The 22,042-nt window shown below is 39.6% G+C and overlaps 2 protein-coding genes across 5 annotated transcripts in view; one reads left to right on the forward strand and one right to left on the reverse strand.

Moving 5' to 3' along the window:
• Positions 1-195: 195 nt before the first annotated feature.
• LOC129377244 (sex comb on midleg-like protein 2) lies at positions 196-14,892 on the reverse strand. Of its 3 annotated transcripts, none has more exons than XM_055057069.1 (15): positions 14,816-14,892; positions 12,965-13,047; positions 12,480-12,554; positions 11,825-11,895; positions 9,593-9,827; positions 9,428-9,516; positions 9,109-9,352; positions 7,853-8,115; positions 7,335-7,428; positions 7,007-7,210; positions 6,741-6,902; positions 6,531-6,659; positions 4,805-5,023; positions 3,280-3,437; positions 196-3,196 (listed from the first exon to the last, which is right to left on the reverse strand). In XM_055057069.1, exons 2-15 carry the CDS (start codon positions 12,984-12,986, stop codon positions 3,071-3,073), a joined length of 2,091 nt encoding a protein of 696 aa, XP_054913044.1. In that variant the 5' UTR covers positions 12,987-13,047; positions 14,816-14,892; the 3' UTR covers positions 196-3,070. The 3 variants fall into 3 exon arrangements, with proteins under 3 accessions (XP_054913044.1, XP_054913034.1, XP_054913030.1); XM_055057059.1 differs by having other exon boundaries at positions 3,280-3,434; positions 4,805-5,026; XM_055057055.1 differs by having other exon boundaries at positions 4,805-5,026.
• Positions 14,893-17,197: 2,305 nt separating this feature from the next.
• Positions 17,198-22,042, forward strand: part of LOC129370569 (cyclin-dependent kinase-like 5) — a 44,463-nt gene continuing 39,618 nt past the window's right edge. For both annotated transcript variants that reach the window (XM_055046642.1, XM_055046651.1), the window contains exons 1-2: positions 17,198-17,326; positions 21,247-21,458. In XM_055046642.1, coding sequence (XP_054902617.1) covers positions 21,365-21,458 — 94 coding nt within the window. In that variant the 5' untranslated portion in view covers positions 17,198-17,326; positions 21,247-21,364. The remainder of the gene's footprint in view (positions 17,327-21,246; positions 21,459-22,042) is intronic.

The raw sequence follows: 22,042 nt of genomic DNA on the forward strand, positions 1-22,042 counted from the left end.
AAACTCATCTGAGTTTGGTATTGATTCCCAATTCCTTAAGTCCTTGCAGGCTTAAGGAATTAGCAATCAAAAAGTTGATCAATAAAAATTTAACCTTGTGTCGTATTCTTGCTTAAAAAAATTAAATAAAATCATAATTCCTTCCATCATAAAGAATGATTTATAAACCCAAAATCAAAGACATCCAAACTGAGACACAGTAAATCAAAGTCTTCCCCTTTCTGAACATCCCTCATTAGTCAAAACAATCCCCTTTAGCTATTAAAAACACATGCAGCTTCATGGTTGTAATTTCTTTATAGAAAAGGAAAAAAAAAAATTACACATCGTAAACATATAAAGTGATGTTTTGCAAAACAGATTTTTTTTCAAGTACTTTAAAGAAGATGGGAGAAGGAAAATCGACAGCACTTCCGTCCTGCGTTGAATATAATATGGCACAAGTTTTAAAGTGGGGGGGGGAATGGGTAACAGGAGAAAAAAAATTTAATAGGTGTATTATAAACATTATGCTACAAGTGTTTCTACTAACAAAGACCACATGAACCTGAGAAATGTCATAGATAAAGCAAGGCAGGATCTAGAACTGGAAGAAAGTGAACTAAAAGCACTGCGTTAAGTATTTATATATATATATAAAAAGACTGGAAACCACTGTTAAATACTCATCCCCCATCCCTTTTTTTTAGCTTCACATTTCTATCTTATGCATATGATTTCCTTAAAATATTACGTTTCTACAAAATGTACATTCTGTTGCTGATATTTATGGTTAAACCCATAAAACTGTTCAGATCTGTATACATAGCTAACAGTGATTGTTGTGGTCAACAGTAAAAACACTGAGGTTTCAGGCAGACCAACAAGCTTACATGAATCATGACCGATTAAAAACACACACATACTCACACACACAAAGAGCAATACTTAACATAAGAAGCCCTTAGAAATGTCTCAAATCTGCATCCTTAAAACATTCTGCTTATTGAAACGGATAAACCAAAGCTTGCGACTTAAAAGGGTTTGACACTGAAGAACATGAAAAAGGTAGAGATGCTCCGAGAAATCCCGGTGACCGGGGTCAACGCGCTGATCTTTTCTCTGAGAACACGCCGTTGTTGTTGAGAACGACACTCTTCGGTGTGCAGGCCGGTGTCGAGTGAAGAAGAGAAGGCTGTTAGCGGTGAGGCGCTTGAAATCAAGTCAGAGGAAGCACAGAAGTTCGAGACTCATTTCAAGCGAAACGGCATCGTCAACATGCTGTCACATGAGCGTCGGGCTGCGGTGGAGCGAGAGAGAGCGAGACTTTCAGGAAACAGATTAAGGCTACATTCTCATAGGCGTATGTGGTAGAGGGGAGCGGATCGATACTAAATATTGGTACAAAGTCGATATCAGTATCGCATCGATACTTTAGTTTCAGATTCCCTCTCGAAATTAGATTTTTGTTTCGGAGTTCCTCAATTCTAACCAAAAAGATTTGCTCTCAAATTATAATTTCTTGCAGTTTGTTGATATAGAAAACAAACATTTGTTCTGTTCTTCCGTTGTTTTTATGTTGTTTCTGTTTGTCATGTAAATATGTCATTGAAGTATTTTAATCACCTACACACTGTCAAAAATAATTTGGCCCTAACTTTAAGCAAAAATAATTCAAAGAAAAAAATCAAAAATGCATAAAGAAGGACAGAAGTTTGATTATTTCTATATATATATATAGAAATCCTAGTAAGGTATTCTATACCTTATGTAGACATTTAATTGCCATTTATATCTGCAATTTTGAAATGAGGTTTGTGTTTTTCTAAAACAAAAACTGCTAACAAACAACTGATTTCCCTTTATAAATTACATAAATTTACTGGAGTATGTGGGATGTGATGGTGAATGATGACGCTTTCGTCAACAACCGATAACGTTTTCGTCTTGATCAGTTCTCAACTGATACAAAACCGCCCTGCAGTGACATCGGCCACTTCTCATGTGAAAGCAACATAATCCGTTTCAGCCTTCGACTGTTCTGCGACGGAATAATTTGGATTTGTAGAAGTTGGCATTTTGGAAAGCTCATATCTAAGGTACAAACATACCGTTGTTTCAGGTCACGCTCACTAAAGGAATTTTAAAGTTAAACTTCCTGTTGTACAGCAACTGCTCTCTCACACACATGGTGTGACGTCGCCTCTAACATAAATAGCTTATAAGCAGGGACTGTAGAACGGTTTGGTATATTATACAAAATAGAGACATTGGCCAGTGGATTCTGATCGGAGCATCTTTACCAATGAGGCAACTTCAAACCCGCTAAGACACAATAATATAGGTAATGATTCCAAAACCATCCAGCGCAGTTAAAAATAAAAATAAGATCATGTTATTCCTGGCAATGACACTGACAGTCTGTGAAAATGTCTGTCTGCACATCCTTCAGGCAGATGATATACTTTCAGGCAGATAAGTAGGGAATGACAATAACTAACGAAACAGTACAGAAAAGAGCAAAGAAATTCTCTTCTGGAGTATGAAGAACATTTTCATGTTTGCTTTTTGTTTTTCTCAGTATTCCAATCCTTTCTCATTAGGCAGAAATTCGACAGTGATAATAATAATAATAATAATAATAAAAAAACATTCTCCATCTTTGGGGATCCAAAAATCAGGATCAAAATATTTCAGCTCCTTTAAAAAAGAACAAAAACAGGGGAAGAAAGTCGTCCTTGTGTGCTCGTGTTTGACGCAACGTAAACACTACAGGGGTCACTCTTGCTTTGGGATTTCTTAGAAGTCAGCGTTTGTTTATTAGACTTGAACAGCTTTTCATTCGCCGATGAGGTGGAGGATGAGGTAATGCGTCAGCGATGCACGGCACACTTTTTAAAAGTTCTTCTCCGCCCCCCCCACCCTTGCTCTGGAAGTCGCATTGAAGTCGTAACATGGAAATTGCCCCCTCTCCTCCAGAAGGAGTCTAGTGTAACATGTAACCCCTGCGTGGCCCCATGAGTCAGGATCCAGAACCGCTGGCTCTTTCTGGGCTTATTGCTCACCGGTCTGACAGACCAGGCTCCTCTCTTTACAGTTTGCCTTGTTTCAGCCGCTCTATGTGATGGCAGAGCTTCAGAGCCGGCCCCAGTTTCAGACCCATGTACTTCATGATCATGTCGCTCCGTAGGAGCATCAAAGCCTTTCCGTCGATCTCCTAGAGAAACAAAAAGGGAAGACTTGTTACCGGCGAAGACGAACCGTCGCGCAGGCTCCCAGAGTTTCTTTCAGCTAACTTACGTGTTTCCTGAATAGTTCTGCGTGAGGCGCCAACGCCGTGGGGTCGGCGTCCCGGACGAACTGCATCACCTCCTCAATGGACCAGGAGGAAGGGTTTTTACTGGGCAGCTGCACGTTCTCTCGATCCATCGATTCGGAACCGGTGGTGGAGCTAGCTGCTGCCGAAGAACACACACACACACACACACACACACACACACACACACACACACACACACACACACACACACACACACACACACACACACACACACACACACACACACAGAGTACATGTTGCGTTCTTGCAGAACAACATCTGAACAAATTTTGCTGGGCGATTAATTACCCCAGACATTATTGGGATGAACGACAATACCGTCGGTTGAGAGACAATTGTTAATTACTGGCACAAAAACGGCACGACAGTGCATGTATCAACTCATTCCTAAAGAACATTTAACACAGGAACTGGAAGACAACTTTAAATAATCAAAATAAATAAGCAAACCAAAAACAAAAAAGATGGTTTTTGTAATGTCTGTAAACAAACATGTTCTGAGTGCTGGCTTTAAAGGGCAGCATGCTGTGTTTGCAGCTGCGCTGCCATTGCAAACGTGTGCAAATCTTTGTCTGTGCTCTGCTAATGTGGGGGGAAAACAATACATAATTTTGCGATTGCTGTTTCCATAATATAAGAAGTGAAATCAAAGTCTTGCATAAGTAAGTGGGCTTGCTCATTAAAAGCCACGGCAGTGACGGTACGTATGCAGCGTTTTGGGGAAATCGGAGATTTCACAGAAGAGTTATGAATTCGACACGTTTGAATGATGCCCAATGTTTTATGAACCGTGATGCTGCGAGAGCTCTGGTGGAACCAGCTGCACATTGTCCAAAAAACAACAACAACAAACAAACAAACAAAATCATCCACCCAACACTTCCTGTCATCTTCTTCATTGTTTCTGCCTGTAGCAACATCTGGCTGTTGATCACATGACTGATGACATAAAAAAAGTGTTTCCATTGCAGTTTTATTAAATACTGTTTACATGGCTGAAAGATCACTTTGTCGTCTTATTAAATGTCATGACCTTTTTTGAAATTGTCATGTTTCCATTTGGCGAATTTATTTTCATATTTTCAATTTGCACAATTTTATGGTTGATGGAAACACAGCTACTGTCTACCATTTTGGCCTTTTTGTATTTTGTTGATTAAACAAAATAGACCATCATTGCTCTGTCCACAGACTCGTTCTGAGGAAGCTCTTTCTCCGTGTGTTAGATTGCCCCCCACGGTTTGTCGCTTCCTGCGTGTTGAGCCCGTCACTAAGAAAACGAGGAGGGGAGGAGCAACTTGTTGCACCGGAGTGAAGCTTTCAGTCATCAAGTCTCTTTGGTAAAAAGAGAGAGAGACGCGACAAAAACAAACAAGCACGCGGCTCAAAATGATCGGCTTCACTTGGATTATTCATGCGTCCTGTTGATTTACTGCTCATCGTGACGTGTCTGCGTGTGAAGCAGCGACGGGACTCGTGGCGTACCTTCGACTCGCCTGAGAGGCTGCGTCGAGCTGAGCTCCGCCGAGTTCGACGAGTGGCGGCGCATGGCGGCGCCGCCGCCGTGATGGTAGAGGCTGCTGGCCTGAGGGTGGTACTCGGAGGAGCTCCGCGCCGTTTGGGGTCGGGGGGTCATGGAGTTGGAAGCCGAGTCCATGTATCGCTGCTCCTTGATGTGGCCGTTCTCTTCGTGCGGCAGAGTCTCTGCTGAAAGGGGGGAAAACATGAAGAGGTTTTCACTTTAAAACCGTCGGCCTTTTAACGGTGTTTGGTTTCAGCCCGCACGTGCTTCTAATCCTGAAACTACACGCAGAGGCAGAGCCGCTCCCGAAATAGAGCTACTGAGCAGAAACAGCGGCTCTCTGCACTGACACTTTAACGAGGAATGACACACGCATTTATGAGGGAATCTACATTTAGGTAAATTACAGACAAAGCAAGTACCAGAGCTGTTTGCGTCACATAGGTTGCGTGGGGAGAAAAAAAGATGTCTGGCGAAATGTTACTGCAGAAGAAAACAGCAGATTTTTCACTTGATCTGTCCTGGTCTATGATCAGCTGGTCAGCCTGTCGCAGTAAGCAGTTCCTCTCATAATAAATTAAAACGAGCTTGATCATTTCCACCCTGACAATTCAGATTTTTGAAGAGCGACTTTGTTTCCACAGATTTTATCGATCGTTTGGGTTGTGTGAGGTTTTTATTTCCTTTTTGATTTTGGTTGTCATGTTTCATTGGACATCCAGTCACAATGTGGAGCATTCTGAACAAAATTAAAGTTCATTGGTCTTTGAGAGGACAAGCTTGATCACGCCGTTATCAATGTATTACTTGAAAATGATCTTGAAATGATAACACTATTGATTATCACAATAATTAGTGGGACAATTTATTGTCCAGCATAATTTGATGTCGTGACAACCTAAAACTCTACCGCGTCACAGTGATAGCAACAGTCTTCGGTGTAGAAGTCTTAACTCAGTAAAAAAACTACAAAGTTAGCTATTTTCAGAATCGGCTTGTTTTTTTTTTATATTGCCAATACCGATACTGATTAAGTATATCGTTAAACTTCTGGCATTGAAGCGTTATTGTGTTTTTTTTTTTTTTTTTTTTGCAGAATTATTTTGTTAAAACCTAAGAAACAATTTATAAAGATAGAAAAACAATTCAAATTTTTACAGTAGAGTTGGAAAACTACAATACCAAAATAAAATAAAAACTTCAACAGAGGTCAAGGAACAAAAGTAGAAATCTTACCATGCTAGTATACAACGATATTTTGGATCGATCTGCCCATCTCTAGTTTTTCTACAAACAGGAAGGCTGAACATATTCGAGAAAAGTTGCTCAGTTTAATCATTCTGATCTTCCACTCTGAACATGGTGAAAGGCTGACGGGCTTTTAAATGAATACATTGGAAATGCTAACAGCACTTAATGCTAACAGAAGTTTTTTATTTGCCCATTCTTTGTTAATGAAAATAAAAAACTGAAATATTTTTCAGAGTTTCAATGGTGAGAATTGGCTGCATCAGCTGGACTTGATGGTGGGTTTTGCTTGCAGCTGTCCTTACAGCAACCTGCTTTGAGAATTCAGCAGAAATAAAGCAAACAGAAAATGCTAAATCCTAGCAGTTTGCAGTATTTCCTGGATTTCTTCTAGGTTTATTAATAAAGTGAAACAAAAATAAATTGAAATATGAGCGGTACCTTCAGATGGGTGAGCCTCGGCTCGTAAAAGTTTGGGGGAGAGAGGAGCGGCGTACGGAGGAGAGACCCCTGAGAGGCTGCGTTTACCGCCCCGGGCCAGAGAGGGAACATCAAGCGCCTCTTCTTTCACTGGAAGCCAAAACATTTTAGAAAAAAATCATTTTATGAACAGCGCAAGACCGCCGCATACAGCTCGGCTGATTAACTTACCAGACTTGTTCCTGTCATAGGCGGCGTAGTGGCTGAATGGCTGGCTGCTGAACAGGTTGTCACACTGAAGGTGACGGCACATGCTCTCTAGGAAGCGTAACACGAAGGAAGCACTGGAGGCGGCCGGTAGTTTGATCACACGGACACCGCCGTCTGTTCTCACTTTGAAGACATTTTCATGTTAAAAGTCATTAAATATGCTCCCTTTCTTCCCCTCTCCATGACACAAAACCTTATCTGTGTTGATTTATTTTATTTTTTTTTACCTTTGACAGCTTCGCCTCCCCCCGAGTCGCTCTGCAGAGCGCTGAGGAGGACTTTTGGCTGGTAGGCACAGTCTATACATGACTGGACCACTTGTTGGAGCACGGCGTTCACTGGCCCCGGCCCAAAGTGGTCCGGAAGGCGCTGCATCTGCTTCCTGTCCAAGTGGGGGCCGCAGTTCCCGTGCTTATTCACGTACACGCATACTGAGGGCGGGACAGGAACACAAAGAGGCGCATTGAACGGATCGGGACCGGCTGAGCGGAGTCTTTAAGTCGAAGCTGAACGTCCAGTGGCAGCGCTGGGAAGCAAAAGACGGTGCAGCCGTACCTGTTGAAACCACCGAGTTGAGGCAGGGAGGGTTTTCTTGTGGAACCTGGATGCTTGGCAGCTGTGTCTCGCTCTGCAGAAGCTTGGACTTTCGCTACAAAAACAATGGAAATAATTTAGAATTCAAATAAATTGTTGGAATTGTAGAATAGGGTATTTATTATTTACACACATTTAAGACTTTTTAATGCCACTTTGAATAAAATTGAAGACCGAGATAAGTATAAATATAGGAGATGATTGGGGGATCCTGATGTATTACAATAGAGGATAGCAACAGTTATGAAAATTCTGTCGTCTCTTGTTCTTCTCACATTGCATGTGTAATCTCTACAGCCGTAACACGTTGTGACCTAGCTTAAAAGTTGTTTTTTTGTACAGAATACATCTATCCTCATGTGGATGGCAAAAGTAATGAGCAAGAGTCGGAAGCAAACATCACTGATCAATGAATTTAAGCCTAAGGATCGACACATGGATGGTGACGACACAGATGAGGTGATTGCGGTTTTTCTCACCTTACTTCCTAATTTGGGTCCTCTTTTCTTGTGAACCCGGGGCACCAGCGGCGTGTCGTCAGGAACGGCTCCGTTGTGGGAAGCCGCGGCCTCCGCCACGGCTTTGAGCAGGGCGAGCGTCTCGCTCTTGGGCCGACGGCCTCTCACCCCCTTCCTCACGGGCAGAGCGGGCAGAGTGGGGTATCTGTAGGGCAACTGCGTGGAGCGCCTGCTGGGTTTGGAAGGCGACGACGGCAGAATCTGCAGGTTCTTCGGAAGAGTGACTGAAAGCACAGCGGAGAGAGACGAACATGAGGAAAGAGGGCCAACGCTTTTATTTCTCTGTTTTGGTCACAGAAGAAAAAAAACTTTCAATTATTAACTATAAAACAAAAGTGAAGACAGATTTGCTATATATTGTAGAAAAAAAATACATGTACTTTTTTCAGTTTCAGTAGAATATTTCTTTTTAAATATTAGGCCTAAATTTTCATTTGATGAACCTACAAATTCCTCTAAGTTCATATTTAGTTTGTCTGATTTTGACCCCATTTCAGACATAGTTTGGAACTGTACTGTTGTGAAACTCTGAAAACTTAAAGATAGTTACATTAAGAAATTATCTGGAAACAAAACCAACAATTCATTTTGCTATTGTTTACCCCAAACACTTCTATGATTTAGTGAACAGAACTTTTCTTTCGTTGTGGCTTTTTTCTGAGCAGAACGTCGTAACAGAAATATAAAACCTTTCAGTGAGGATCGCAAATCTTGATCTATTTTGTCGGAGAGTCTTCTGCTGTCTGAGACACGGCGAAATAGACACAGGGCAGACCTGCTTTAAAGTAAACAGGTGAAATGTGAACCACATAAATTCTCCTCCTGCTCCATCCCACCCAGACAGCCACACTAACATACCGACAGTAAGCGGTGCATCGCTTCTGCACATCAATTCTCTTAGCTCAGTGCTTGTGATTCGCCTTTGTGACTCTTTTGAAAGAGTCAAAAAGACAAAAACTGATGTGAAAATGGTTAGAAATGAGAGTTTGATGTGTCAAAAAAAAAACAAAGCTGCAAAAGCAGATTTAATAAAACATAAACAACTTAAAAAGCAGAATGAAATAGGGAAATGAATCATTTTCCCACATTTTACCAGACATTTAAAAGACTGTAAAGGAACTCGATGGGAAGGACTGAATCAAACACTGTTTGCAAACAACTTCTTCCCACCACCATCTGACGCAAATATCTGCTGCCACCTAGAGTCCAAAACTCACCACTGTTGCCTGGTGGCTGGAGGCTGTGCTTGGTGAGGGAGCACCAACCCACGGGGAAGATGTCCCTGGAGTCGTACTTGCACCAGTAATCAAAGGCCCCCCTCCAGCCGTCGAACATGATAAACACCTCATCGCCTCTCACTTCTCCGATGGTGGCGGGGCAGATGAGGTACGGGTTCTTCTTGTCCACCGCCTCCAGCTTCATTCCTGGCTTGAAGCCGTTTTGAGGCGGTCTCAGAGGCTCCTATGAAACAAAATTAGAGTTCAAAACGTTGGCGTGCCGCTGTAATTTTAGAGCATTTAAGGAGTCGGTGCAAACCTTTTTGAAGGCTGTTACTGGTGCCATCTCTGCTCCGTTCAGGGTTCTCAACAGGAACATGGGCCAGGAGGAGGCATTCATTCGAAATCCTTCGGGAGAGAAGAAGAACCTCAGACACGAGCAGGAAGCTCGTGTCTTAGTGATGCGTCGCGGTATCGGGCTTACCCAGCGGCGGCTGCAGCATGTCTCCGTTCTTTTCGCAGGTGCCGATAGGCTGGATGTCGGACGAGTCCACCAGCCTCCAGAAGTCGTTGCTGTTGTCGCTGCCGTCCAGGCGGAGACGGAGACGAACCCCGGTTAAGCCCATCACCGTGGCGATACAAACCGAGGTGGAATTGCGAGGGTCATGAGCCTCGAGCTTCATGCCCACTTTGAAGTCGTTGGAGGGAGGGACTCTAGCCTGCAGACACGGTGTTATAGGTTTAGGACATTTTATACCTCAGGCGGAAGAAGTGCAGTTTAGGTTAACAGTATAAAGTCACCTACATAAATAATACATCAATCTCACCTTAGTGTGTTAAGTAAGTGTAATATAACTTTGATAACTTACTTTTTTGTTTTTCAAGCCAGGGCTCTGACATATTTATCCAGTTTTTTTTAAACATTCTGCTCTAAATTTCAGCTCTAATATTTTAATACAATAATACTTTTTCAATTCCAATATGATACCAATATAATAGCTTTGAGTATTGGCCCTGAGAATGAAACTATAACACTAAACAACCTCTGGGATGTACATACTATTCATTCTAACTACATTCTATCCAACTATAAGTAAAACATAATTATCAATCAACTGTTTTGCATATAAAACTTGACAGAAATATTCACCCATGGTGAGTTAAGGATCTGCTGTTGGTTTGAAATGTCGTTTCACTGTATGAAACAAACTCCAGGAGATTTCTTTCACTGCTTCAGGCAACAGGTTGAATGTCGGGCAATAAATTCCTCCTAACAGGGCTGCATGTAGCCCCACATCATTAGCTGTATAATACTGTCAGTGTGTCACACAGTAGCAGCAGCCAATACATTCATCGGAAATAAAAGACAAAGACTGGATGGTTTTTGTCGGCGCAATTCTCAATTTAAAACTTTTAGAAAATGTTAAAACAAAAGACTGAAAACAGCAAATTACACCTCGTGAAGTGAAACCTGGACATATTCAGGACGGTTAGGGACTAAACTTTATACACTGGCTCCCTGTAGCTCAGAGAATAGATTTTGAAATACTTCTGTTAGTTTCTGAATGCCTTAGCACCACAACATATTAAACCTCCAGCAGGCAATTTGACCTCACAGGTTTTTCACACCAAGGTTACACTGATCCCGCGTCCGCTTTTAGAAGGGTTTTTCTGTGTGGTTTTTGGAACTGACGTTCTGACAGGACAACATCCTCCTTTCCTGATATCCAACCGTGACATCTGCTGCGCTCCTCCTGAGCATCATGCTAACACTTTGCTGGAGAGTTAAGGATCTGCTGTTGTTATATCACAGCACTGCCACACCACTCAGATGTTCTGGTTCTGGTTCCGCTCTGCATCCCCAGAACCAGAAACAAACATAGAGAAGCAGCATTCAGTTTTTACACTCCACAAATCTGGAACAAACTTCCAGAAAACTGCGAAACTGCCAAAACACTGAGTTGCTTTAAATCACCTACAGTTGTCACTCGTCAATAAGTTTGGAGTATATTTGCTTGATGATTGTGGAGCTAGCTTTTGACAAAATGTGATGCTTATTTCTTGTTTTATAATTAGTTTCTATTTGATGTTTTTTATGATGCAAAGAACTTTGAACTGTCTTGTTCCTCAAAAATGTTACACAAATAATCTTGACTCGGCTATTAAATGTAATGCTTTGTAAGGCATTTAAGTCATTGAAGCAATTTTTCTAGACTAAGCTCAATATTTATAGACATAAAATAATATAGAGCCAAATCAAAAGCCTTCCAAGACACAATTATCATAATTTCATGGATTCATATGGGTCCCTTCATAGTTCAGCCGTTTCTGTGTTCTGGTGAAACGTTTCAAAGAAAACTTGTTGAAACTGACCTGCTTTGGTGTAGTTTCCCCCCACCACTTGTTTCAGGCAATTTTCTATTATCATCTTGTAGAAAAATGTGTTTACATGACACCAATAATACATGCTAGCAGCAGGTCACACAGTTGGTTTGGTCTGTTATGTTTACTATCTCCCACAATTTACCAAAATTACTACAAAGAGGAATGAAAACTAAATGCAATAGGTAACTACATGAGGACTAAATTGTTTTTGTTACAGATAAGAAATGGGGATGTGAATTTAGTGAGGAGCCAATAAAATCTGCAGCTTTTTGAACTGTCTTGTTGACAGACGGTTTTCCAAAGATTAAACTTCGGCTTCAATAAAACTTACCTGACGAAAGCAGCCTGCTGGCGCCGGAGTGGACGATGTTTCCTTCAGGTATTCTTCCCAGCTGAACGCATCTAGATGAAAAAAGTCAAAGTGCTGACGGTAATAACAGCTGAAACAACCAAAATAAAACATTGATAGTCCACAAAAGATTGCACTTAATGGCTTTTTTTAACGGAATGGTTCAGATTTCATTCTAAAATTTAGAGGCTAAGATGCTTCCCCACATTAAATTTTTTTGAATAAATGACACACTAGAATTCCCGTATTATTTTAATTATGAAAAATGCACTTTCTGGTTAATAATAAATATATATTAAAAGAAAAGGGGGGAAAACAAATGAAATAATGCTTCCGCAATTTTATGCTGTATGCTATCTATATCTCACTCAGCTTCATGACAGGGGTGTGTTCATTCTGCTCATGTTTCAGGTAAGTGATTATAAAAAAATCGCCGCACCATAACCTGTGCAGAAAAAACACATCTACTATTAGATGTGTTTTAACGCAAGAAAACAGATGTTTGCCACGTAATATTTAAAAGAGCCTGAATAAATAAACACATTAAAATGAAGCAAAATCGAGTTGGAAGTAAGAGACAGAGAGACATCAAATCTAATAATCAAATATCAGAACAAATCGAACAATCAAATGTTACCTTTAGTTGCTGCAGGGGTTGCACCTGGCAGTGGGAGCGGCTTTCCCAGTTTCTCTTTCTTGCCCTCTTTCTGATCTGAATATAGGAAGTGCAAAAAGAAATGGCAAGAGTTAGAATAAAATGTGTAAAATATCAATTTCAATGGATTAACCAATCAGACAATGTTATATAATCCTAAACTTGAAGATTTTGTTGATAAAAAAACAACTAATTCTAATATGTGAAAACACTGATATGAATACAAAGCACACACAGACATTTTCTAGCTCTGAAGTGATTTAAGTGACACAAAACTACATGATGTTTTAATAGCAGTTGGTGAAATTGTTTCCCACACACTTTAAACTCGATTGAAGCAGCCGGGTAAATATTTCCCAGCACCTAACGGTTCCAAAACAACATTTTAAAGCTCAACCCTGGATCTATAAAACCTCCAGGATACTGTTTACATCAAACAAAGTAGAAAAAAAAAGACTAATTCTTGCCTTTTAGTGGAGTCTTTCCCATGTTGACGGATGAAGATGCCGTTACGACAATAAACGGGGTGTGGGATAATCACCCAGTTTGTCTGCGAAAATGTACAAATTCAACAGATTAAAATCAGAGATGCTTAATGCTTCAAATTGAATTTATCATCCAAATTTCAAGGTGCGCAACGTCGCAACTGCAAATGTTTTGCGAAAATGCAATGATGAGAGGTACACTGTGCCGACGTTCATCGTCAAGTGGACAAAATACAGTGGAAAAGTAGAATCAACAAGAACTGGACATCTTTCCAAAACTGAAAAGACAGGGAAAAACATTTGTCAGGAAAAGAAGTCTCCAGTGAGACTGAATGAACTGCAAGAACGTCTGGCAAATATTGGCTGTTTCACATGACAATAACCTGTTTTTCCTCCTATCTCTGGAGTCTGGTTTCAGGAACAACCAACTTTGGTTAAATTTGCGACTGATGACACAAAATCTCATTTGAAGTTTCCTAAAGCTTGTGGGAAAATGTGAAGCTATTCCTGGATGTTTTGGCCACAAACAGCACATTAGGTAAAAAAAAAAAAAAAAAAGAAAAAAACCCCACCACGCACACATTTTGAAGCATATCGCTTTGGATTTGAACAGTTGCTAATGCCTGTCAATTTCTGCTGGAAATAAAGAGCTTAATATGAACTTATAATAACGTTTTGAAATAGAGCCCAGAACCGAATCAGAGAGATTATCTGATTCGAAATGACTAGAAAATGTAATAAAATCTAAAAAAAAGAAAAAAGTGGTTCAACAATGTATTAGTTTATACAATTCAGCCTGCAGTTCAATTAAGTCACACAAATCAACGCATAACTGAAAATGCTTAACTTGATGTCATTTTCTTTACATCACAAAAAACTGAAACAAGGGAATGAAGATTTTTTTTTTATTTCCACTGTACAAACAGTTATTATTAAAAAAATAATAATAACAATAAAGTATAAATGTGCCGTTTAGCGGCTACAGTAGTGTGGTTTCCCAGTAACCCACACCCACTGAGAGAGGAAGCGTGGGGCTTTTTTGTTGTTTTTTTTTTTCACGAGCTCCAGCAGCCAGGCCCGTGGGGTGTGCTGGGACAGCCCTCCACTCTGTGGACAGTCCCTCAACTTCTCCACGTTTCAATGCAACTCGCAACAATGTCTGCTGAGAATAAAAATAATAATTTAAAATAATCTCACAACTAAAGTTAGGATTCTATTTTTTTTTATCTTTTCAGTTAAAAAAAGAAGCAAAATATTTCACGTTGAAGGTAACATAGTTAATATATTGATTTATTTTTAAGTAAAATCCATGTTATTGATATCTAGGTACACTGTTATTAGTGATATTAGGAGCTGAAGTTACGACATGACCGAAATACTTCACCGCGTAGAAAAGCTCTCTTTTAAATATTTCACAATGTTTAACTCTAACTTGTTGTTCCTTGTCCATCTTCGGTGTGTCTCCCATCAGCAGCCTGCTACTGTTTACTTGGTCCCAGACAACGGGAGGAAATACCGACACGGGTTTTACTTTCAATTAATTGTCGCGCTCACATTTGTTTCTGCGTTACATTTGTGCTTCTAAAATACGTAGACGACGCCAACATGAACCAACTTGCAGGTAATAGCCTGGGCCCAATGTTGACAACTGGAAGCGCTCAGTTGGCTAGCCGAGGCTGCTGGCTAATAACTGGGCAGGCTAACCTTAGCCTTAACCTTCTTACTGTAGTTTCTTCCACATCATGAAGCAGAATGGCGTGTTTTTGGACGCGACTACCTCGAAGTTGAAATGTTCTTAAAATGTATATCATTTACTTTAACGAACGAACTTACAAGTGCCGTCTTTTTTTCGACTGAAGATCCACTTTTTTCTATTCGTCAGCTGCCATTTTTCGCGAATGTAGTGTATGCTTACACGCATGTAATTTATGCCGAAGATAGTGTTATAGCGCGGAGGAGTCACGAGACGAGTAACTCGTCGACGCTGCGCTCAACAAGGAGCTTCTCTGCACCAATAAACACGTGTGTTGTTCACGAGACTGTCCAATCAGAGAAAGGTTTACTCAATTTATCCAATCAGCGTCTAGCCTGGGCCAGCCGAACGTTTTGGGATGCAATAAATATACTGGAGTTAGCCATCTTTCCTCAATGTTTTTTCATACAGGATCTTTGTCATGGATTCTCCTGCTGTGGTTCAAAACAGAAAAAAAATGGAAACATGGACATAAATTACATTTTGGTCGTTTTAGAAATTAAATATTTTTGAGAATGAAATAAAAAAATAAAAAATATATATACATATATTCTTTATATGTATATAAATATATATATATATATATAAGAATCTTTTTTTTTCAAGAACACAGTAGTTACATTTCAACAGTGAATGTCTGGGAAAGTTTCCACATGTCACAGTGCAAACTTTCATTATTATAAGAGCTAACCGTGCGTCGTCACATGAACCGATCTGCAAATGATTCATAATCCAAGTCTGGTGTCTGCTCAAACTGCCGTGTTTTCCCCACCCACCTATTTTTTCCGCTGGAGTTTCATCATCTACCCGTATTCATCAAAACTGATAAGTCACAAATGATCAGTTCAAATCTGCGACTGTCCTTTTATTCTAATAAATAAATAGCCCACAGCAAAACGAAGAATCATTTCTCAGAAATCTATCACTGCTTGTATGGGAAACTGACACAAAACACAAACTGGCAATAATGCAAGCTGCAGCAATCTCTTTTCTCTCATATGTACACCAGGCTGAGTGAAAACAGTGTCACAAAGGTGAAATACCTGTGTTTACTCACTATATTGTGTCATATTGTTTTCAGTTTTAAAATACTTGTCAGTCTGATTTTGTTTCTAACTACCCATTTAGCTAATCATTCGCTATTTAATTTTTTAAATAATAATTTATTGAATTTAAATTGAATTGAATTGTATGAGATTACCTCTGTCATGATCAGCAGCAAAATAACGCAAAAATCCACGTCACTCCAGGTGTAATTTACTTACACCTGCAGCTGACCAGTCAAACGGGTTTTTGTTTCTCTATTGCTAATGGCAATAAATAAATAAATGAAAATAAAGATATGCTTTATTTATACTTATCGGTGATGTATTTTTTATATATACTTGGATGAAGTCATGATTGTTTCACTGGACATTTTGCATTTTCATCTTGGTGCATTCCCTGCCAGGATGTGATGGCTGAACTTTTTGATTTTTTTTTTTATCATTGCGGTAAATGTCCCTAAATTTCCAACATTGGTCGTTTTGTGTATGAAATGTCAGACTGATTATTATTATTATTATTATTATTATTATTATTATTATTATTATTATTATTGAAGTATGTAACAAAAATGGAAAAGCATTTTTGAAATGTTTTTTTTATGACTTTGCAGTCATACTCTCCATGCATGTGGCAACAGTGGAAAGAAAAGAAACCTTCGAAACAAAGGATGAAAAAGGATGTTAACAAGTTCAACTCGGACAAATCGCAAGAAGTTGCTGATTTTTATTCCCGGTGCAGTTACAGGTCAAATCCTAAAGGTGGCAGCACAAGTTAGGCGAAATGCTGAGAAAGTTTTTCCAGGGAATGCTAAAGTTGGCAAGAGACATGGAGATAAACACAGATGCTGCGGAGATTTAGCTCGTCATTTTCCCAACTCTGACAATAACTGTGAAGTCCTACCTATTCACATTTATGAGCTCAGCATAGATTTAGTGCGTCAGAAAAAGGTTATTATACAGCAACAAATCTTCACAGAGCATTTGAGGGGGTAAGTAAATATTTATTATGCCATTGCAAACACCTTGCCCCTGTCTTTTGTCATGTTCTATTTCACGCCTAAGGAATTTATGGCCCCCCACATTTTTTTTTTTTTTTTTTTTATGATGCGCTTTTCCTGTAGCTACAAGCCCTCGGTAATGACCCCTGGATGAATTATGTTATCATAGTGGACGCAGGGTGTGATTTTGTGAATTATGTAATAGAGAATTTGGAACAATAATACCCCACTTCACACGAAACACCCTCACAGACAGCAACACAGTTCTTCCCCCCTCTACCCCCCGGTGAAGCCGTACCGCTCTCTCTGATTGGCCTTCGCGGAGGGGGGCCTGCAGATAAAAAAAAAAAAAAGCGCTTGGGCGTCTCTCATTGGTCGACGGCGGCGCCCGTCAAGGCTGTTGCCTGGGCGACGCGGTTCCAGCTTGTCAACCGCACGATCCAGTTTCTGTGGCCGCTTGCTGCAATGAAAACATCGTCGTTGGTGGGTGGATATATGTTTTGGGCCCGGCTCCATCCTTTTGTGACCCCCCAAAAACACCGACTGAGTGAGTAGTTTCTGTTACCTTACCGAGACGAGGCTTGTCTCTTGCTCTGCGCGGAGCGAGAATATTTGAAATACCGAAACAGAAATGGCAAACGCTTTGTGGTTTGTTTTGGGGCTAATTTGGAGTAATGCATGTTTGAGGGAATCAGAACGGACTCAAGTGGTTCCGTGAGAGCCCAATCAGAGCGAGACCGGGTTTGAAAGCTGCTAACGAGGCACTTCAATGAAGTTATCCCGACAGCCACTGTCTGTTTGACTTGTTGGATTTATTGCTCTGCATTAAAAATGAGGCTGCTACATTTATCCTGTGGGCAGTTGCTGCTAACACACACACACACACACACACACACACACACACACACACACACACACACACACACACACACACACACACACACACACACGCACGCACGCACGCACACAGGCTCCCACACACAATTTGCCCTGATGTTTAGTGCGTGGAGAATGATAGAAAGGCGTCAGGACGAGTCCATGTCAAATACTGGTATCTGTTTTTTCTTATATCTTCGTTTTTATGTTCCACTTGTGTTCTACTTTCGTGGAGCCTCCAAAAATATATATGTTGTGACGTTGTTATGCAGAGAGAAACACTCATCAGTTTGTCTCATTCTCATGAGCACAGATCTATTTCAGCGTCGGAAATAACTGTGAGGCACTATGGCGTCCTAATGGTGCCAAAATTCAATCAATAAATACATCAATAATCATTTTTCACAGTGCCTTCACAAAACTATTGCCACCTTTTAATCTGTTAAATACTGTTATTTTACAACTACTTACTCTATCTATCTATCTATCTATCTATCTATCTATCTATCTATCTATCTATCTATCTATCTATCTATCTATCTATCTCTCTCTCTCTCTCTCTCTCTCTCTCTCTCTCTCTCTCTATATATATATATATATATATATATATATATATATATATATATATATATATATATATATATATATATATATATATATATATATATATATACAGGAGAAAATTGTTGAGTTTTCAAAGTGTAATATATGCAAACAGCTGAATAGTGTGGCGTGCATTTGTTTTTAGCCTCTTTTACACAAAATAAGTCCAACGGGTTATGAAGAAAGCAGGGTTAGAATTGAAAACGGCATTTCAAAGAGCACCGTTCAGTCCAGAGAAGCAACCGCAGTAACTTTGGAGGAGCTGCACCAACACACAGCGCGGGTGAGGGATTCTGTTGACAAATTTTTGAATTATTAAAAAATTGACAGAATTTTTCAAATGCAATGCATTTTTTTTCTCAGAACTTCAAAGAGTTGCTTGTAAAAAACTATTAGACATCTGGCTAGATTATTGTCAATAAATTAAGGAGAGTAGGTATTTGCAAAAACAATGAAACCACTTGAAAACGATCAGAGTTGTTATTTAGAATAAGACCTCTGTCATCTGAGAATAATGGGTTTATTTCTATAAATGTTGATATAAAAGTCAGTTTAGTTCCACTATTGCTGAACAAGGACCATTAACTCTCCTTAAAAAGCAAACTTTATTGATAGCTAAAAGTTTGCACTGTTTTGTTTTCGTCTTTGGTTTAAAAATTACACAGCGACTGGTAGCACTGTGCACTTCTGCATGTTCAGCTTTAAACCAAACTATGTTTGTGTACAATTTCTGGTACATCATTAGTTAAATACAGGTGAGAGAAAGTAAAGAAAAACCTAACCATACGCTTACCTAAATATGTCTTAATAATCCAAAAATAACTCTTTTTATTTATTTATTTTAAGTTCCTGGTGTTTATTTTTACATTTTTACCATAATGATTCAAGAATGTGGGCAGGGTTACAACTGATTTTATCAAGATTATTACCTGCTAACCAATCAGAGAATACATTGATAAGTTTGAAACGTGGAATAGGACCAACTAAACAACAATAAACGGCAAAGTATTTTTCTGCTTACATTAAATTTGAATAATAGATACATTCCTTTATTTATCAAATTACTGCTTCCAATTGGATATTAATGAGGATGTATGCAAATAATCATTTGCTGATTTATTTATTTATTATTATTATTATTCTTGTGGCACTTTTGGCACTTGATACACACCACATGTATAGGCTTTGCCGTCAATTTGACACATTCCCTCCATTACCACGCATGAGTCATTCTGTTTATGAAGACAGAAATATAAGATCCAAGGTGATGCTCAGTGTCTTTCTGATCATATATGCCTCCTGGGTGTAAGGAAATGGCTTAAATCTGCTCTAAAACCAAAAGGTTGCATGCCAAGTGATACGATAACACAAGACTGCAGGTGACTAAATTAAATATGTGTTTGTGTGTGTGTTTTTAAAAAAATAATATCTCCTTCTTTAAAATTGGCAACAGTTGCTGTCAGTTCACCCTCATTGATGCTTCGCTGGCTGAGTGAGATAAGACCACACAGCAATATTTAGCGATCGGGGAGACGGAGTTTATTTTTGGTGCCGAGGACTTTGCATAGTGATGAGCGGCCCCGGTGCCCACAGCACTGTAGGAGACTGGGAGTGTGAGTAGGCAATGGTTAAGTCCTCGTGCTCGCTGGCAAGGGGAAGATGAAATGGGGAAAGTGGTATCTGGAGCCTTCTCTGATTCAATAAGCGTAAAAAGAGTGCGTGGATACCAGAGGAGGAGCTTTAATCAGGTTAAGGATGTGTGTGTGTTTCTGTTTCGTTCTGCTGAAAAGGTAGGAACAGTAGAAGCAGCCTGATTGCACATCTAAAGCTCAAACTCTCCATATTTTATTCATAAGTCTCTTGTCGGTTTTTGGTACGTACGCAATGTTTAGTTTCCCCACAGTCTGTGTTGCATAGTGTCTTCAGGTGCTCCGAAGCTGTGTTATTTATGCTAATATTCCAAATGATATAATCAGTTATGGCCTAAATGATAATACTTAAGACTTAAGTTATGAGGCAGAACATTCGCGGTGTAAACTGGGAGCGAGGAAATTGAATAATTAGGGCATTTTACAGACAAGGGAGGTCTTTTAAAAGAGGATTTTAAAAGAGGATTATAAATGGTGGGATCCACTGGTATTGGGACTGTGATTTCTTCCCATCTTCTAACCAGACTTCAGCTTGAAAAGGGGGCAGAACTGAACTGCATGAAGAGTTCACTTCATTTCTTACAATAACCAGCAGTAAAAGCGCCATGTGGTTTGGATGGGTAGATTCTCATTTTAGCCAGCCAACAATCCCTGGATATCATACTGCAGGTATTTCTTATAAAATCCATCGGTCTGAATGGTAACGTCTCGGGGTTAGGGAGCCTCATATGCAAACGTTAAAGGAAGGGTGAGAAATAAACATGTCAGAGGTTTTTCCTCTGAGAGTTTACAATCTGATTCTTTCACTAGGAGTTTTTTGTTAATATGAAGGAATTATATACCTAAAACAAGCTCCTGTAGCTTGTTGAAAAGTTACTTGTTTGTTAGTTTTGTCTTATTTCAAGTGTAGAACCAACAATAATTGGTAAAATTTTGTGTTTTTCCAGTGTAGAAAATCTGTTGTTATATAATAGTGTTACAGAGATAGGTGGCACTTTGCTAGTTTTTGCACCATGACTCCAAATTTACCCTTTTGTTTTTGAGTGAACCAGGGGTTTAGGGGAAGTGCTGAGTTACTCCATCCTTAGTTCAGTTGTGCAGATTTTTTTCTGGCATCTCATTTTAATGATCTTAAACATTAGGAACGATATGATGGTGAATTTAAGCAGGTTTGAAAACTGTGAATTGTAGTGTGCATTGATGCTAGTAACTGCCCCAAGCCTACTGTAGATAGTAGGTTTTGCCATGATGATGGTTTAAACAATTTCCCCTCGTAATGTTGTCTGCTACCATTAGAGCTGTTTACGCTGTTTTAATTTTGCACGGTGCTTTTCTGCAGGTGAAGACGAGAAGGCATGAGGTCCATGTTATGGATTACAGCAGATGTGGCCGTCTGTGGAGCCGCCAGCTGGCCGCCGCATGCCATCGTGTAGCCAGGGCTGCCTTGCCTGAGCTCCATGCACCTCACACATCATACCTTTGACTTCATGAAGATTCCTGACATCTGTGATGTAATGAATAAATTTGAAGTCCTTGGGATTGTGGGTGAAGGTAAGAATGACTATTTGTTTTTATTTGATCTGTTACAAACAGTGAGTACAGACCAGAAATGCTCTAATCAGGCTTTCTTTCCCCTTCTTTCTGGTTTATACCAAGTTCAGGTTTTTCTTTGAGGTCTGGCATGCTAGATATGACTTCTTTTTAGTAGTCGTTATAAATTAATAATAACAACAACAAAAAATCAAGATTATCCCAGTTTATACATAAAAACACATAAAAAGAGTATGTGTATACCAGAGGAGGAGCTTTAATCACGTTAAGGATGTTTGTGTGTGTCACTTTTCTGTATTTCAGTGCTTTTCGACTGAAATTGGTGGGAGTTCTTAGTTTTGATTGACTTCAGAATTAGGGGAAAAAAGTCATTTAGATTTTGCAAAGTAAGTCATACGTCCTGAATTTGTCACATGTTGCCACGCTACAACCAGGATTAACCTCCAGATACTCTGCATCTAATCTGAGCTGTCTTTGCAAAGAACATCCTAAATATTCTTTAGATGCACAAAATACAAGTAATATTGACTTACATAATTCTTTTTATCAATAATATGCTGCTTTCTGTTGGTCTGTAATATAAA

The sequence above is a fragment of the Poeciliopsis prolifica genome, unplaced genomic scaffold (assembly GCF_027474105.1).
Source record: "Poeciliopsis prolifica strain line A6 unplaced genomic scaffold, Auburn_PproV2 SCAFFOLD002, whole genome shotgun sequence".
Taxonomy (NCBI): domain Eukaryota; kingdom Metazoa; phylum Chordata; class Actinopteri; order Cyprinodontiformes; family Poeciliidae; genus Poeciliopsis; species Poeciliopsis prolifica.